This window comes from Chlamydotis macqueenii, chromosome 14 (genome assembly GCF_036417535.1).
Source record: "Chlamydotis macqueenii isolate bChlMac1 chromosome 14, bChlMac1.mat, whole genome shotgun sequence".
NCBI lineage: Eukaryota > Metazoa > Chordata > Aves > Otidiformes > Otididae > Chlamydotis > Chlamydotis macqueenii.
Window position 1 is genome coordinate 3,297,132 of NC_141569.1, and position 17,975 is coordinate 3,315,106.

A 17,975-nucleotide genomic window follows, 5' to 3' on the forward strand; every position below is an offset into this window, starting at 1 on the left:
TCCCACCACAAACTGAACAAAGGTAAATGACTCAGGAAGTTTTTCTGATTTTGAGCAAAGCAGTGACTTATGCACAGTCTTGGGGCTAGAGAAACTGTGCAAAGGCTTGAATCTGGAGACAAAAAGTGTCGTTTCTCCATGGCAAAGAGCAAAGTACCACCAAAGCCTAAGTGATCCTGGAATCCGAGAAATGGACGTCTAGACATGTTCAGGAGGACTTTTTTAAAGTCACTGCTGAAGCCAGCCAAGAAGAATCACCAGATTGAAGGAACCACTTTGCAGTAAGGGCCACATCTTATTGCTGAGCAACACAAGGTATCTTTTTAAAGTTTTCTTGCCATGCAGCACTGAAGCAGAAGATTGAGGTGCCAACATCCATTGTAAACCAGCAAGAAAATGGGTGATACTTCCTGTTCCCAAAACATTGTGTCTCTCACAGAGAGCATCCCAGAGCAGGGGGCCATCTCCAGAACAGACTGGATGCCGTCACTCCCACGCCATCTGTGGCTCTGATGCTGCTTCCTGCAAGCATCTGCCACAAGAGCAGCAGTTTCTTTCTTTAAATGCAGGTCCTGTGTAGTGCCGGTTGAACTGCAGCCCTGCACCACCTCCCGTTTGAGGGGATTAGCGAAAGAGGCACACGGCTCCCATTTATTGGTACGTTCAGTCGTGACATTCCAAGTGGAAACTGGACATTTCAAACAAGCAGGCAACGGCGATAAAGATGGCAGTACACTATCTTTTATGTGAACCACAGCCCAGGGGGGTGGCCAGGTGTCATAGTTTAACCCCAGTCAGCAGTCAAATACCACGCAGCTGCTCGCTCCCCCTCCCTAGTGGGATTGGGGAGAGAATCAGGGAGAAAGGAAAACTCATGGGTTGAGAATGAAGACAGTTTGCTAGGATAGCAAAGGGAGATGACAATAATAACAGAATGTAGGGATACTGAAATATACAGAATGAACAATGCACAATTTCTCACCGCCCAATGTCCTGATGACTGATACAGCCTGTCCCGAGCAGCGATCATGGCAATGAAACTGAGCAGAAGCAAAGCAGCAAGAGTGAGCATGAGCTGCCCCCGGCCAACCCCTACTTACATACTGAGCGTGACGTTTATGGCGTGGAATACTCTCTGTGGCCAGTTTGGGTCAATTATTCTGGCTGTATCCCTCCCAGCTTCCTGCATCTGCAAATTAGCGAACGTGTCCTTGGTCTCTTCAGCAACAACTGATAACATCAGTGTGTTACCAACATTCTTCACATACCAAATCCCATACTAAATCCAAACACGATGGCTACTGAGAAAAAAATTAGCTCCATCCTAGCCAAAATCAGGACACAAAGGTTTGCTGTGGTCAAACAGCAAGGACAGACCAGTGCCCATTTCCAGAGATCCTCCTGCACCAAGCAAACATTTGCCAACAGAGGGATGAGACCACTCCTGATTCTCTAAAGCAATGGAGAAAAAACAGCATGGAAATTTCTCTGCTTATGATCCAATCCAACACTTTTTTTTTTTTTTGCCATTTAAAGAAGCAGGAAGCCAGGAATCTGGATGGCACGGGGAATCTTTTAATTACCAACAGTTGTTCTTGAAATTATTTAGCACTGAGCTGAATGATGGCGCCTGCCACTACTGTCATTTACAGGGATGGTGGCTGGGATGTCCAAAGCCCCGTCCAACACCGCAGGATGTCCAAGGGCACTTTGTGCCCAAGGGTCAGGACAATGCAATTTACTGCAGAGGAAAATGCTTTATGTGATACAAATGAAAGCAGATTAAAAAAAAAAAAACAACCAAACAACATGCATGGATATGTGTATGAAATATACATAACAAAGAAAATGGGAAATATGTCATGAGACTGGTTTGAGTCAGCTGTTCCCAGTAAACAGGACGCACAGGAGGTTTTGGTGGACAGTTCTGCAGAAGGCTGGGGATCGCTGCCATGGGTGGCGCTTGCTGCAGGGGGAAGGGGCTTGGGGAAGGGGGCTGGAGCCCCATGGCAGGGCTGCGGGGCTGGGCAGCACTGGTGCTTTAGAAGCAGTCACTGCGCAGTGGCTGCGGCAGGTCTGACTGGCTTATCTGGAGATTGAGCTCTGTTGAGGTCAGGGACGGGGCGTGCAGCTGGTTCCCCTCGTGCACCGTGTACTCCTCGTGGCACTGCTTCCAGAGGTGCCCGAGGATCTCTCTGGACAAGAAGTGGGTGTCTGCTTCTCCCGACTCTGTAACAGAAGGAAGAGAAAATCCACCTTCACTGGTCTGGGCAGGGAGGAGAGTCTCTGGGAGATGCCCCAAAATACGTGGAATTTCCTGAGAAGCCAAACTGCAGCTCTTCCCCTTTTCTGCACATCAGAAGAAAAAATGGACCACAGAGTGCAGGAAGGGAGACTAAAATACAAGCACCACGTGCTGGGTTCCCAGTAGCGCTCATTGTGATGGGAAGTACCTCGCTGGATAGAAATGCTTCTCCCCGTCAGCGAAAGCACCGACTTTCCTCTGAAAAGCATCAAGATTCATTTAAGCAAGAAGCAGAAGGCTGTTTTCAAGCCGTCCTGCTCTGGCGGAGGTGAGGAGAAGGGAAATGAAAGGAAAAAGGGAAGAAGGGAAAGCCCCACTCCTTCCCATCTGGAATGGGAAGGAGCTGCATGGACCCTGCCAGCTTCCCCGTGTGTGCCCTGGTCTGAGGGCACTCGAGGGGCTGGGAGAGCAGAGCCACCGTGCTGGGCACCCCTGCCCTGCCCTCACTCACCCTCATACGCAATGAGCCGGTAGGTACCCGCGCACTCCTTGGAACCTTGCAGGATCTCCTCCAAGGTCCTGTAGAAAAGCTTGGCCTGCTCCAGGCGGTCTTCCCGGCTGAAGGCAGCGCACTCATCCTGGGACATGGCATAGAGGGACTGCAGCGGGGTGGCGTACTCCACGGCGCAGTGCCAGAGCTGCAGGGACGGGAGAAGACGACGTGGGGGCAGGAGGACCAGGTGCCTGGCAAAGGGATGCCAGGGGGCCCTGGCGCTGGACAGAGCCCTCGAGACACCTCGGCAGCGCCGTGGCCTGCCCGGCACCCGTGCTGTGTGCTGGACCCTGGGACAGGAACACTGATTCTGGCCTCAGTGTCGCCCCGCGCTGCGTTGAGTGGGAAAAGAGCCCCTGGCCTGGCAGGGCGGCTGGTACAGCCATGCCCGGTGCACTGGGTGGGCTTGGGGAGCTGCCTCCCTCCTCTGGGGCCCCACTGGTTTTGGGAGCACTCACTGGGGAGTGATTTTCCCTACGGAGTTTGGTCCTCCGTGGAGGCGTCCCTTGCCCGTGTCTGGTCACACCTTCTTGGTGGCTTTTCTGCTAGAGAAGGGGAAGTCTGAGCATCCTCACGGAGAGCAGGAGAACGGAGAAGAGGATAAATGCTGGCAGTTAGAAGGAGGCTGATCAAACAATTGAGGAGGGATTTGTTAAAGCCATAAAAATTCCAAGGAGGAGCAGGGTTACCAGTAAGTCTTATACTGGGCAAACTGGAAAGTTTAACAAAGTGCATTGGAAGGAAAAGGGATGGGATCTCTGGGCAAATGCAAAGTAGCAGCAAGAGCTGCCAGCCCTGGAGGGCAGTCAGCGCAGTGACCTGGTGCAGGTGGTGGAGTGGGAGCTAGCATCGCTGCCGTGCACGTATTGACCAGTGACGGGGCAGCAAGCTGAGGGACAGATTTTACTGACAACACGCTGCGGGCCAGGACAGGTCCAGGCTACAGAGCTGCTGGAGCTCACTTGGTGCTGAGTGACTCAGCAGGAGATGGGCAGATGAACCACAGCATCAGTGCGTGCGTTGTGGCAGGAAAAACCTGACGCTCGCTGTACTTCCCCGGGAGCAGGGCCAGGGAAGAGGCTCTGGAGTCCCTGCAGGCAGGGCTTTAAAAGCAGCAGCTCCCTGCTCAGCCACCATCAAAGGGCAAATTAGGGAGACCCAGGTGAGGAACATCACTCTGCTGACGCCTCCGTCCACGGCCGTGTCAGCAGAACCAGGGTGTTCCCTTCTCCAGGGGTGCAGGGGCAGAGGCCCACCTGCCTGGAGATGTGGAAGGGGATGAACGCAATGTGAGACGAAGGGGTTTAGGGCTCGTCAGCCCGGAGCAGAGGTGCCTAGGGGAAGGGGAGAGGGTCCAGTTATATAATGACTCACACAGACGTTTTCAAGCATCTCTCCACAACAAAAGGAAATGCTCATTTGTCCTGTGGGAAGTGATGCTCTGGACCTCAGATCTGCTTTTTTTTTTTCTGCTCAGTTTTCTGCCATTTTCTGGACTTAAATCAACTCCAGGAGGGATTATGTGAGCTCAACATCCCTGCAAGGGCTGGGATGGAGGCAGCCAGGAGGAAGGGGTGTAGATGGCCAGCACGGATGGGACCTCTCCATCTCACAGAAAACTGCTGAAAGCTGGGAGTATCTAACAGGAGCGGGATCACTGTCTTGGCCTTACAGCCAGTTCTAGGCTGGGACCTGAGGCCAGGAAGACCTTTGGGCTGATGCACGCTGCCTGCTGTCCCGACGCTGCGCTCAGTAATACCTTGTCATCTTTATCCCTGATTGTGTAGAGGCTGTGTTTGTAGACCCTTTTTTTGATGCCAGCTCGGGTCAGGGTGGTTTCAGCGAGGTCCGTCAGGTACTGGATATTGCTGTCAGCTTTCTCCAGGTCATCATAGATGTCACAGCTCAGAGGGACCAAGATGTGGAGCTTCCAGGTCTCCCTGCACGCCAGCACGTTGGGGTTTGCTTGGCTGAATTCCTCCATCAACTTTTTCAGCCCTGATGGAAGAGAACATCGGGCAGATGTGCTTCGCATGAGTGCAGCTGCTTTCTACCTTGCTCCCAATTTCCCCACTAACGCTGTAAAAGTGGGAGCATTGTTATTAGGAGCTGTTTCTGTCCGTAGACATGGTAATGCAGGGAAGCAACTACGTACGTGGCAGGACTAATTTTAGGTACCCAACGTAATAAGACCAGGCAAGCCCATAGGCGACATTCTGCTTGGACTTCTCGGACATTTCGGACATCTCCACTGCTGAGGGCTTCTGTGGAGGGAAGGAAAGACAGACCAGTGGTGATGAAAACAGCTACCCGGGCTCTTCTGCAGCCATCAGTTCCCTACAGGGACTGGAGGCAGCTGCCCTCTCCAGAGAGATCTGCCGGGTGAGCAGCCCTGTTGCCCCCTTCCGCAGCCATGCTGGGCAGCGGGGCCAAGAGCCCTCCATGGCTGGCACAGCCCCTGCAGACAAGGAAGTTGATGCTGGGGTGAGCCGGGCGCTGTCCTGGCTGCACCCTCCGTTGCGATCGCGTGTCCCAGTGCAACTTGTGCACCTGCCAAGTGCTTCCAGCACGCGGGAGGAGACAACGCAGTGACTGGTGGTGGGATTTCCAGGGCTACCGGTGGGCCCTGCCAGCTCTGCGTGTTCATTTGGATGGAAATGGGTGTTCAGTCCCCACAGGTGCCTCATGGCTCCAAAAGCTCCCCACAGCACCTTTCTGTAGACTGCATGACCCCTCTGCCCTTCCAGAGGCTTCCCAGTGCTGCATAGGTACCTGGAGCTTGGCTCTGCCGCCCGCAGCACGCCTGATAATTAACCCTTTGGAGACCACAGAGGCTGCCCCTTCCCCTCAAGCCCCATCTTGACTGACAGATTTAAAAATACCCCTTTTTTGTGTCAGCGGGGCTCGGGCTGCGGCAGCGCTGCTGCCAGCGCCCAGGGGTGGCTGTGCTCATTAAAAGGCAGCCTGGCCCTCCTGCTAGCGCATGTGGCAGCGTGCAGCCGAGGCGATCAGCTCTTCGGGGCTGAGCTAATGAGAGCGTTTCTCTCGCTGCGGGGCTGCACGCGGGTGGGCTGTACGTGCAGGGGCTGCACAGAGCTGGGCCACGTGCCCTCGCCACTGCTGCTGCGCTCCCCAGTATGCCAGGCCAGGTTAGACGTGTTGGAGCCTTACGTGGAGCCCCAGAGCGAGGATGAGGAGCTGGCACAGGCTGGCCAGGCCGAGCTGGAGGCTGAGCGGCTGCCCATCTCTGTCGAGAAGAGCCACGTAGGCCGAGCCACAGATGAGCAGTGTGGACACGTGCCAGCGCACGGGGAGGCAGGCGCTCAGGGCCCTCCAGAAGCTGCCGTGGTGCCTGGGTGGGAGAGGGAGACAGGAGACAGGCTGGCGGCCGCCCACCCGCCATCCCCATCTGCACCCCACGGGGCACTGGCCAGGGGATGGTCCCATCTCCCTGCCGGTGCTGCTGAGCTCCTAGAGCAGCATGGGACCCTGCTCAGCGCGCCCCGGGTGCCCCCAGCCGGGAGAGAGCTTGGACCTCTTGCAGCACCCGTGGGTCTCAGAGGGGAGTGTTGCCCCGGACAGCAAGAGGAGATGACCTCCAGCAGCCCCGTGCCCTCTGGCAGTGGGTGGCGGGGGAAGGCTGGGGCTGAGATGTGGTCCCCAGGTGAAAAGCACATTAGGGAGCTCCCTCAGAGAGGAGAGGGAGAAGCCCGTAGAGATACTGGGGAGCTGGGCAGGCAGGAGAAGGGAGAGGAGAGGATGAGGAGCTGAGAATGACACAAGGCTGATGGAGACCGGTGTGCTGCCGGGGCACAGAAGACCATTGCCATGAAGGGCACATGTGGGGGTAGAAACAAGGAGCAGATCCCTCCCCACACCCAGGGACTGCTCTGCCCTTGTGCCCAGGGTGGCCCCAGAAGGCTGGGACACAGCCTCCCCCCATGACTCACCTGGACTGGAGGTGGAAGATCTCCTCGGCCAGGTAGCAGGCGCCCTTGAGCAGCGCCCCGATCTGCAGGGCTGTGAAATGGGAGGTGAGGCTGCGAGCAGTGGGCATGAGGGGCTGCCCGGTGAGGTACAATGCTGCGGCGCAGAGAGCCAGGAGCAGGTACACAGCACACTGCGCTCGCCGTCCCCGGGCCTTGGGGATGAGCAAGGCGGTGGGGTAGCTCGGCCACTGTGATTCCTGAGACATCTGCAGCAGAGAGTCGGGATCAGCAGCAGCTGGTGTCGCCAGCGCCCGCAGCAGCGCGGTGGGGAGCGGAGAAGGGGGGACACATGCACATCCAGTGCCCACTGAGCTCCCCAAAGCACACCACAGAGCTGTCCCTTCCTTTGCTGAAACGCAGCTGCTTCTGGAGAGGTTCCCTCATGTGCTGCCCAGGCCACCTTGGGGCTGTCCCCTGAGCCAAATGGGCCCAGCAAGACAGAGCCTGGGTGGCCATCCCACTCCCAAATCGATGCTGACCCTATGCCAGCCCTCCCTGCTCCACAGCCACGGGGCCGTCACTCCCCTTGCCACACTCACCTGAGCAGAGACCCGACGCTGCCTGGGTTTCCTGCTCTGCGGTTAACGGGCTCTGTTCTCCAGCCTGGGAAGCTGCAGCTCTTTTCGGAGGCTGCTGCTGCGGACAGACACCGGGAGCCTCTGCACAGGCTTCTTCTGGTGCCACGGATGGAGCTGCACGGTTCCCAGTGCTGAGAAAAGTGAAAATGAAAGGAGCTGTCGTGGCTGCAGCAGCTTGCAGACAGCACCAGAGCCCTCCCACGCAGGGCACCTGTGAGGTCTCCCAGCCCACGGGAAATCCCATCACTGGGCAGCGCTAGCAGGATGTCTCGGGTTTCCACATCCGTGAGTTTCTGTCTCTGGAAAGCCTCGACATATCTGTCACGTCATAACAGGGCTGGGCCGAGCTGGAATGAGGAAGGAAACCTGAATTTATTGAGATTGAAAAGTGCAGCAGATTTCAAAGACTGAATTTATTAAGTGCAGCAGGTTTCCAGGGGTGAAACAGAAGCAAATTCCTTCTAGGAAAGAGAGTGACTCACAGCACCCTGGGTCCTCCCCGCCCCACACAGCTCCAGGAGATGCTGGCTCAGAGGCAGTGCACCTGCGGGCACTGGTGACATGGACAGGGCCTTCCTGCAGGCAGGCCCTCAAGCTTCTCAGGTCCCTGGACCTACTGAGCACAGACCCAGAGCAGCCGAGGTACTCAAGGCCGCCTTTGACCCAGTTGTTATCGCTGAGGTTTGCCCTCAGGCCTCCCAGGCTCCTGGTCCTAGCAGCAGTGTAGCAGCATTCCTGTCCTAGAGGAAGATTGACTTGGGACACAGATACACAAGTCCATAGGACCTGGTGGGATGCACTCAAAGGTGCTGAGGGAGCTGGCTGATGCTCCGGAAAGGCTCGTGTCTGAGCTCTTTGGAAGATCGTAGCAGTTGGGAGGTTCCTGGTGAGTGGAAAAAGGCAAACATCACACACAACTTTGATCAGGGCAAGGAGAGTTTGGTGAACTACAGCCTGTCCAATGTCACCTCTGTCCCTGGGAAAGTGATGGAGCAAATCCTCCCAGCAGTCACTGCCACACACCTGAAGGACAGGAAGGGAACGACCAGCAGGGATTTACAGAGGGCACATCGCGCCCTCTGAGCGCCTTGTGAGATGAGATGGCTGGCTGTGTGGATGAGGGGAGAACCTTCACCTCAGCAAAGCCTTCAGCACGGTCTCCCGCAGCCTCTGCGTAGCCAAACTGGGTAGATGGTGGCTGGGTAAGGGGGTGGGTCCAGAACATGCTTTGGGGCCAAGTGCTTTCTGCTCAGGAATCCCCGTGGATGCAGGCAGCTGCCAAGGGACCCTTGCAGTCCCCACAGGTTTGCCGGGGGTCTCCGCAGGCTGCAGCGGACACACAGCACAAGGGCCTTGATTCAGACATGCCCACAGGTCAGATGTAATTCAAGCGTTTGCAAACCCAAAGGGTGGGAGGAAGGAATAGAAGCCCAGAGAGACTGGCAGTGCTCTACTTGCGTCAGGAGTCTGTTCTGGTGGTACCTGAGGAACCGCAGCAAACCTGCTTCACAGGGCTCACCTGCGCTCCTAGCCCGGGCAGGGCTTGTGCACACAGCCTGCGCGTTGTTTGCTTCTTCGGCACACAGACTGGCTAAAGGCTCAAGCGAATCACTTTCCCATCCTGCGCTGGGTTGTCCCTGCCAGCTGGGCTTCTCTGACCAGCTCCAGCTGGCTCTCGCAGCGCGGCGCCGGAGGCTGCTCAGCTCCCCCGTCCTCTTCGCGCGGGTCCCCGGGCAGCGGGTGGCTCTCCCGACCGTGAAGCCCGGCCTCTCACTTTCAGTTCTCCCTTCAGCACGCTAACAGCCATCGTACTTTGTCTCTCTTTCACTTCTGCTCTGCGCCAGCCTCTCCCTCCCTCGCCTGGTGTGTAGCTGTTGCCAGGGTGCTAATTGCAATTAAAAAAGCAGCAGAGCCACTTTGTCTGCCAGAGCCTGTAGAGGCAGGTGACAGGGCTGGAGGGAGGTGAGGGTCACAGCAAAGGGGAATTGCACCGGCAGCTTGCAGGCCAGCAGCAGACGGGGACAAAATGAGAGCTCCCATGCGTGGACACATCGCGTCACCTCCACACGCTTCACTCTTGAACGGTCCTCCAGCCACCCCTCAGCCCTTCCAGGGTGGGACGGTGCTGGTGGTGCAGAGCTGTGGTGCCCAGTCCAAGAGCCGAGCCTAAACTCCAGGAATGAGATTTGAACGTCTCCAGCGGCGGCTGGACCCCTGTGACATCTGAGCTTGCCTGGGAATGGAGAGCCCAGTGCCGCCCAGCACCTCTGCACAGCCAGCAAGGAGCAGGAGCACCAAAGCTGCCGCTCTGCCCGCCCTGGCCTTTGGTCTAGCTGCCAGCTTGCATTTCCAGGTTGTGTCTTGACTGAAATTCCCTTTTTCCCTGCTTGCTGTTATTCCCTCAAGGGGAGGGAACAAGATGTCATGCGTGACGCCAAAAGATTTTAGATGCATAAGAAAACCCATGCAGCGACCTCCCCAGACCAGTGCTGTGGCACTTCCAACCAGGCTTGTGCTGACACCTTTGTCTGAGAAGTGGTGAGCAAAGAAATCAGCTCTCTGTAAAGCAATCTATAAAACCAGCTACACTGCAGACCCCACTGAGATCAGCAGTTTCTCATTCAGCTACGGAGGTTTTTAACCCACCAGTGTGCCAGGCAGCGTAAACTCCTCACGCACCATGTGCCCTGGCCTTTTCCTGACCACAGAGCAGCACCCGCATCAGCTGGTGCTTACTGGATGCACGGGGCATCCTCGCCTTCCCCACCCCTGCATCTGGAGCAGCATCCCAGCAACACATCCTTGGGACACTCTTGAGGCAGACAAATCACAGCAAACCCACCTCATTATGGCGTTGGAGATGTCCCTGGTCTGCTGTGCTGCCATGAGTGGAGACGGGCCAGGGCCAGGGCAGCTCTGCGGCTGGGTGTTACCTGGGTGCCTGTTCTCAGCCTGCCCTGCCTTACCTTTCCCGGCACTCGGAGGACCCCACGACATCCCTCTGAGCACCTAGGCAGAGGTGTAGGAGCTTGTGGTCCAACCTGGTTGTCCAAACCACCCATGGTTTAATCACTGTCCAGATGCAGCATGAACCAGGCTGTCTGCTGGGCCTGCAAAGGTGCTTGAAGGCAGAGAATCGTAGAATCATATAGATTATAGAAAATCAGCTTGGAAGGGACCTCAAGGATCATCTGGTCCAACCTTTCTTGGCAAAAGACGACTCGTACGACTGGAGCGTCAACATGGAGGGGTACAGGCTTTTTAGAAAGGACAGGAAGGGGAGACGAGGAGGGGGTGTCGCTCTCTATGTCAGCAACCGGCTGGAGTGTGTGGAGCTCCGCCTGGGGATGGAGGAGGAGCTGACAGAGAGCTTATGGGTCAAGATCAGAGGACGGGGACGGACAGGTGACGTTACGGTGGGGGTCTGTTACAGGCCGCCTGGCCAGGAGGACAGAGCAGATGAAGTGCTCTATAGCCAGACAGGAGCAGCCTCACGGTCACAGGCCCTGGTCCTCAGGGGGGACTTCAACCACCCTGACATCTGTTGGAGAGACAACGCGGCAGGGCACAGGCAGTCCAGGAGGTTCCTGGAATGCGTGGACGACAACTGCAGGCGATAGAGGAGCTGACAAGAAGGGGTGCCATGCGCGACCTTGTGCTCACAACGGGGAGGGGCTGGTGGGGGATGTGAAACTAAAGGACAGCCTTGGCTGCAGCGACCATGAGATGGTGGAGTTCAAGATCCACGGGGCAGCAAGGAAACTACATGGCAAGCTCTCTGCCCTAGACTTCAGGAAGGCGGACTTCGGCCTTTTCAGGGACCTGATGGGCCCAGTGCCATGGGAGGCAGCCCTGGAGGGAAGAGAGGCCCAGGAAAGTTGGTCCACATTCAAGGAGCACCTCCTCCAAGCTCAGCAGAGGTGCATCCCGATGAAAAACAAGTCGGGCAAAAAGGCCAGGAGGCCAGCGTGGATGAGCAAGGAGCTCCTGGACCAACTGAAAGTAAAGAAGGAGGCCTATAGAGGGTGGAAACGGAGACAGGTAGCCTGGGAGGTCTACAAAGAGGCTGTGCGAGTGGCCAGGGATCAGGTGAGGAAGGCCAAAGCCCTGGCAGAACTGAATCTGGCCAGGGATATAAAATTCAACAAGAAGAGCTTCTATAGGTATGTAGGGGACAAAAGAAAGTCCAGGGTAAATGTAGGCCCCCTCCAGAAGGGAACTGGTGTCCTGGTTACCCAGGACATGGAGAAGGCTGAGGTACTCAATGACTTTTTTGCCTTGTCTCACCACCCAAGCTGTGGAAGGCGCAAGCAGGGACTGCGAGGATGAAGAACTGCCCACTGTACTCAAAGAGCAGGTTCGGGATCATCTGAGGAACTTAGAGGTGCACAAGTCCATGGGACCTGATGAGATCCATCCGCGGGTCCTGAGGAAACTGGCAGATGAAGTTGCCAAGCCACTGGCCGTCGTATTTGAGAAATTGTGGCGGTCTGGTGAGGTCCCCGATGACTGGAAGAGAGGGAACATAACCCCAATTTTTAAAAAGGGGTATAAGGAAGACCTGGGCAACTACAGGCCGGTCAGCCTCACCTCTGTGCCTGGCAAGGTCATGGAGCAGATTCTCCTGGAAACCATGCTAAGGCACATGGAGAGCAAGGAGGTGGTTGGTGACAGCCAACATGGCTTCACCAAGGGCAGATCGTGCCTGACCAACTTGTTGGCCTTCTATGACGGGGTGACAGCGTCAGTGGCCAAGGGACGAGCAACAGACATCATCTACCTGGACTTGTGCAAAGCTCTTGACACTGTCCCGCACGACATCCTTCTCTCTAAACTAGAGAGACGTGGGTTTGATGGACGGACCAGTCGGTGGATAAGGAGTTGGCAGGATGGCCGCACTCAGATAGTGGTGGTCAACGGCTCAATGTCCATGTGGAGACCGGTCACGAGTGGTGTCCCTCAGGGGTCCATGTTGGGCCTGGCCCTGTTCAACATCTTTGTCGGCGACATGGACAGTGGGATAGAGTGCACCCTCACCAAGTTCGCCAAAGAGACCGAGCTGTGTGGTGCCGTCAACACGCTGGAAGGGAGGGATGCCATCCAGAGGGACCTTGACAGGCTGGAGAGGTGGGCCCGTGCCAACCTCATGAACTTCAACCAGGTCAAGTGCAAGGTCCTGCACCTGGGTCATGGCAATCCCAGGCACAAATACAGGCTGGGTGGAGAATGGATTGAGAGCAGCCCTGAGGAGAAGGACTTGGTGGACAAGAAGCTCAACATGAGCAGGCAATGCGCCCTTGCAGCCCAGAAGGCCAACTGCATCCTGGGCTGCATCAAGAGAAGCGTGGCCAGCAGGTCGAGGGAGGTGATTCTGCCCCTCTACTCTGCCCTGGTGAGACCCCACCTGCAGCACTGTGTCCAGTTCTGGAGCCCCCAACACAAGAAGGACATGGACCAGTTGGAGAAGGTCCAGAGGAGGCCACGAAGATGATCAAAGGGCTGGAGCACCTCTCTTATGAGGCCAGGCTGAGAGAGTTGGGGCTGTTCAGCCTGGAGAAGAGGAGGCTCTGGGGAGACCTGATAGCGGTCTTCCAGTACCTCAAGGGGGCCTACAAGAAAGATGGGGAGAGGCTGTTTAGTAGGGCCTGTTGCAATAGGACAAGGAGTAATGGTTTTAAAATAGTGGGGGGTAGATTTAGATTAGAAATTAGGAAAAAGTTTTTTTACAGTGAGGGTTGTAGAACACTGGAACAGGTTGCCCAGAAAGGTGGTGGAAGCCCCATCCCTGGAAACGTTCAAGGCCAGGCTGGATGAGGCTCTGAGCAACCTGATCTGGTTGGAGATGTCCCTGCTCCTTGCAGGGGGGTTGGACTAGATGACCTTTGAAGGTCCCTTCCAACTCTAACCATTCTATGATTCTTTGAAAAGCATGGTCTAGTCAAGATGGCCCAGCACCCTGTCCAGCCAAATCTTAACAATGTCCAATGTTGGGGAATCCACCACTCCCTGGGGAGATTATTCCAATGGCTGATTCTTCTCATTGTGAAAAATTTCCTCCAATTGGAATCTCCCCGGGAGTAACTTGTACCCATCACTCCTCGTCTTTTCCATGGGACTCCCTGTAAAAAGGGAGGAACATGGTGATAAGGTCTCCCCTAAGCCTTCTTTTCTCCAGGCTGAACAAACCCCGTTCCCTCACACAGCAGGCTTACCAGACCTTTGATCATCGTTGTGGTCCTTCACTGGACCCTCGTCAGCCTGTCCACATCTTTTTGGCATAGTGGGGACCAAAACTGAACACAGTATCCCAGGTGTGGCCTGACCAGCGTGGAGTAGAGTGGGGTAATGAATTCTTTATCTCTGCTGGCGATGCCCCTGTTGATGCAGCCCAGCATCCTGTTGGCTTTCTTTGCCGCAGCAGCGCACTGTGCACTCATACTGAGCCTGTTGTCCACCAGCACCCCCAGATCCCTTTCCACAGAGCTGCTCCCCAGCAGGGTAGACCCCAGCCTGTGCTGCACTCCTGGATGATGTTTTCCCAGGTGCAAGACCTTACATTTGTCTTTGTTGAACTTCATAAGGTTGCTGTTAGCCCACCTTTCCAGCCTACCTTGGGCTGCAGGTCTTCCTGCAGGGTGGCTCTCCCTTCTGAAGCGTCCACTTCCCCACTCAGTTTGGTGTCATCGGCAGACTTCGTCAGGATACACCTGATCCCATCACCCAGATGACTTATGACTCTTTAGTCATAACCCCAAACAGCCCAATCTCCATCCCCGGGAGACCTCACTTGTGACAGGTTGCTGGTTTGAAATGGAGCTGTTTACCACCACCCTCTGCATGCAGCCTGACAGTTCCGCACCCAGGCCACTTGTCTAGACTGTAACACATCCGTTTCTCTAGGAGGAGGCTGTGGGAAACCATATCGACAGCCTTGGAGAAACCCAGGTAGACAATGTCCACCGCTCGCCCCACATCAACTGAGCAGGTTACTTTGTCATGGAAGGTGATCAGGTTTGTCAAGCAAGATTTGCCCTTGGTGAATCCACGCTGGCTTTTCCCAGTCATGTGCTTCATTTGACTTGCGATAGCCCCCAGGAGGATTCGTTCCATAACTTTCCCAAGCACTGAAGTAAGACTGATAGGCCTATAATTTCCTGGCTCCTCCTTTAAGCCATTCTTGTAGATGGGACTGGCTGTATTGTTCATTGGGTCATTGGGCAGTGAGAAATTGTGCATCGTTCGTTTGGTATATCTTATTATCCCTATATTGAATTATTATTATCATCTTTCTGTTACCGAAATCCGGAATAAAACTCCTTAACAGCAATGAGAAGTTAAGAAGCAGGCACTTCTTTATTGCAGCGCTGGGCGCACGGGGGATCACTCCACCCAGCATGCGCACCTGTTTGATCCAACAGCGCAGTTAAATACACATTTGATGTACATATTCATTAGATTTATGAGAAATGTTATGCATAAACATCAATTTTCCGAGAAGTCATTATAATATGTCTCCTCCCATTTGCGCATGCTCAGTCATTTGAGTCGGGGGTCTTCTGGTGGTCTCGGGAGTCGTTAGGATGCCCCTTCCTCAAATTCGTTGGTCGAACCCCTCCTTGAAATCTCCATAGATGGTCCTGAGAACAAGGTCATCTTGCCCTTGAATCTTTTGGCTTGAAAGTGATGGCTCAGAGCCCAAGGTGCATAGCTGGTGCCTCGTTCTACCACTCCCCAAACTGCCCCCCGACACGCTAGGCTAATTTCTAAGGTAAGGATATTTCATATAAAATTTAACCCATGTGACTATAGCTCCATGGTTAACAAGAATCACCCTCTATTTATATTCCAGAACCATATTGATTAAGTATTTTCCTATTATCAATCATTGGTAATATCATTGATTATAATTCTACTGGTTAAAGTCCTCGATACCCAGATCAAGATGGAAAGGTAGGGGGTTTCCTAGCAGCGAGCTGGTATCCATAACAGATTTGCAACATTCTTTTACTGTCCTAGTAAACTGTCTTCATCTCAACCCATGAGTTTTCCTTTCTCCCCAATTCTCTTCCACATCCCACTGGGAGGGGGAGAGTGAGTGAGCAGCTGCATGGTACTCGATTGCTGACCGCAGTTAAACCACAAGAAGGGGTGGCATTAGCCTTCTTCCAGTCTTCTGGGACATCCCCTGATCTCCACTTTCAAAGATTATGGAGAGCAGCTTCGCAACAATGTCGGCCAGCTCTCTCAACTCCCTCAGGTGGATATCGTCAGGGCCCACCGATTTGTAGGGCTCAAGCTCCTGTAGTAGTTCACATACCAACTCTTCCTTCACTGATGGTGGGCTTGTGTTTGCATCAACCTGGATTTCTGTTCCCAAGGCCTGGGGCCCAACAGTGCTGGTAAAGACAGAGGTGGGGCAAGTGTTGAGAACTTCTGCATTTTCAGCATTGTTGGTGACTAATTCACCTCCTCTGTTAGCAGTGGGCCAATATTTTCCTCTGTTTCTGCTCTGTTTCTGAAGAACCCTTTCTTGTAGTTTTTGACATCTCTGGCTGATTTCAGTTTGAGCTGAGTTTTTGCTTTTCTAACTGCCTCTCTGCACACCTTGGCAATGCCCTTGAAGTTCTCAATGGGTATTCACATGCTTTTCCATCTCTGGTACGCTTCTCTTTTGGTTTTGAGCAGACTCAGAAGCTTGCAGTTAAGCCAAGGGAATCTTTTGCTCCACCTGTTTTCCTTACCTTTAAAGGGGTGAACAGTTTTTGTGCTTCCAGGAGAGCATTCTTGAAAAACTGCCAGCACTCGCTAGCTCCTATATTCTCCACGGAGGCTTCCCGTGGAATCCCTCCCAACTGAGCTCTGAGCTCAGTTGAAGTTTTCTAAAATCTAAAACCTGTCTTAGTACTAACCTTCAGCATGTGCAGCAGGATCCCAAACTCCACAACAGTGTGATCGCTGCAGCCACGGCTATCACTAACCAGGTGTTGTAGTTTAGATCCAGTGGGACCAAGCACTGCGCAGTCGCTCACTCACCTTCCTGATCCCTCAAGGGAATAGGGGAGAGAAAATATAACAAAAGGCTCGAGGGTTGAGATAAGGACAGGGAGAGATCATTCAGGTCACTGTCACAGGCAAAACAGATTTGACTTGGGGAAAACTAATTTGATTAATTAACAACAGAACCAAAGTAGGATAATGAGAGGAAAAAACAGATCTTAAGAACACCTTCCCCCCACCTCTCCACTCTTCCTGGGCCTAATTTAATTTCCAACTATCTCTAACCTCCTCCCTCTCAAGCGGCACAGAGGGAAGAGGGAATGGGGGTTACGGTCAGTTCATCACACATTATTTTCTGCCGCTCCTTTCTCCTTGGGGGAAGAACTCCTCACATTCCTCCCCTGCTCCAGCGTGGGGTCCCTCCCATGGGCCACAGTCCTTCATGAAACTGCTCCGGCGTGGGTCATCTCTTCCACAGGGTGCATTCCCTCCAGAACGGCTGCCCCAGCGGGCCCTCCACGGGCCACAGCCTCCTTCAGGCCTCCACCTGCTCCGGCATGGGGTCCTCCACGGGCTGCAGGGGGATCTCTGCTCCTCTGTGGCCTCCCCGGGCTGCAGGGGCACAGCCGGCTTCACCATGGCCATCACCACAGGCTGCAGGGGAATTCTGGCCAGGAGCAGCATTACTCCTCCCCCTCCTTCTTCACTGACCTTGGCGTCTGCAGCCGTTCCTCTCACCAGAAATCCTTCACAACAGGCAGGCAGACACCTCTCAGGTTCTCTCACATCTCCTCTCTTCTCTTCCCTTCTCTTCTCTTCTCTTCTCTTGGCTGGGCCAGACCGAGCCAGGTGCAGTCAGCAGGAGGCTGGAGGGCAAGACCTGAAAGGCCCATGCCTCCTCCTCTCTGCCCACACTTCTGAGGTTTTTTTTCCCCCTTCTTAAATACGTTATCACACAGGTGTTACCACTGTCACTGGTTGGCTTGGCCCTGGCCAGTGGCGGGTCCGCCCTAGAGCCGACAGGCTCCACAGGACAAAGGGAAAACTTCTAGCAGCTCCTTGCAGAAGCCACCACTGCAATGCCCCTCGCTACACAGAACCCCACACACCGAGGTGTTACAACGCAGGTTTTCTTGGTTTGTGGGTAGCGAGTCCAGCAGTGCTGGAAACGTCTGGTTGGCACATCTGACAGTTGTATGAGGAAGCAGTCTTCTATGCATTCTAGGAACCTGATGGATGACATGTGAGCTGCTGTACTGCTCTTCCAACAAACGCCTGGGCAGTTGGAGTCACCCGTAAGAACCACATCCTGTTGACCCAAAGCTTGCTCAAGTGACCCAGATAATCCTTCGTTGGCCTTATCGTTCTGATTCGGAGGTCGGCAGCAGACGCCTACTGCGAGATCCCCCTTGGAGACAGCCCCTCTGATCGTGACCCAGAGGCATTTAATAGGGCTTCCACAATCGCTGTAGCTGACTTCTAGACATTCAATGTTCTCCTTAATGTAGAGCGTGACAGCTCGCACCCTTGGGAGCATCCGGAAGAGCTGAGCTGGCCCATGACGTGACACAGGCTGGTTTCCAGAAGGGCCTTGGTGTACTGGTTGGGGCTGG

General features: G+C 54.6%; 1 protein-coding gene across 1 annotated transcript; it reads right to left on the minus strand.

Annotated features, from left to right (window-relative positions):
• Positions 1-1,774: 1,774 nt before the first annotated feature.
• STING1 (stimulator of interferon response cGAMP interactor 1) lies at positions 1,775-7,484 on the minus strand. Its single transcript, XM_086759002.1, has 7 exons — positions 7,327-7,484; positions 6,749-6,993; positions 5,970-6,150; positions 4,954-5,062; positions 4,558-4,796; positions 2,757-2,943; positions 1,775-2,229 (listed from the first exon to the last, which is right to left on the minus strand). The coding sequence occupies exons 2-7, from the start codon at positions 6,991-6,993 to the stop codon at positions 2,042-2,044; spliced, it is 1,149 nt and encodes a 382-aa protein (XP_086615128.1). The 5' UTR covers positions 7,327-7,484; the 3' UTR covers positions 1,775-2,041.
• Between the last annotated feature and the right edge of the window lie 10,491 nt (positions 7,485-17,975).

Coding starts and splice junctions, on each gene's coding strand:
- STING1 (XM_086759002.1), bottom strand. CDS start 6,993: ATGTCTCAGGAATCACAGTGGCCGAGCTACCCCACCGCCTTGCTCATC. Junction 6,151..6,748: donor ATCTTCCACCTCCAGTCCAG/GTGAGTCATGGG, acceptor TCTCCCACCCAG/GCACCACGGCAGCTTCTGGA. Junction 4,797..4,953: donor CCTAAAATTAGTCCTGCCAC/GTACGTAGTTGC, acceptor CTCTTCCATCAG/GGCTGAAAAAGTTGATGGAG.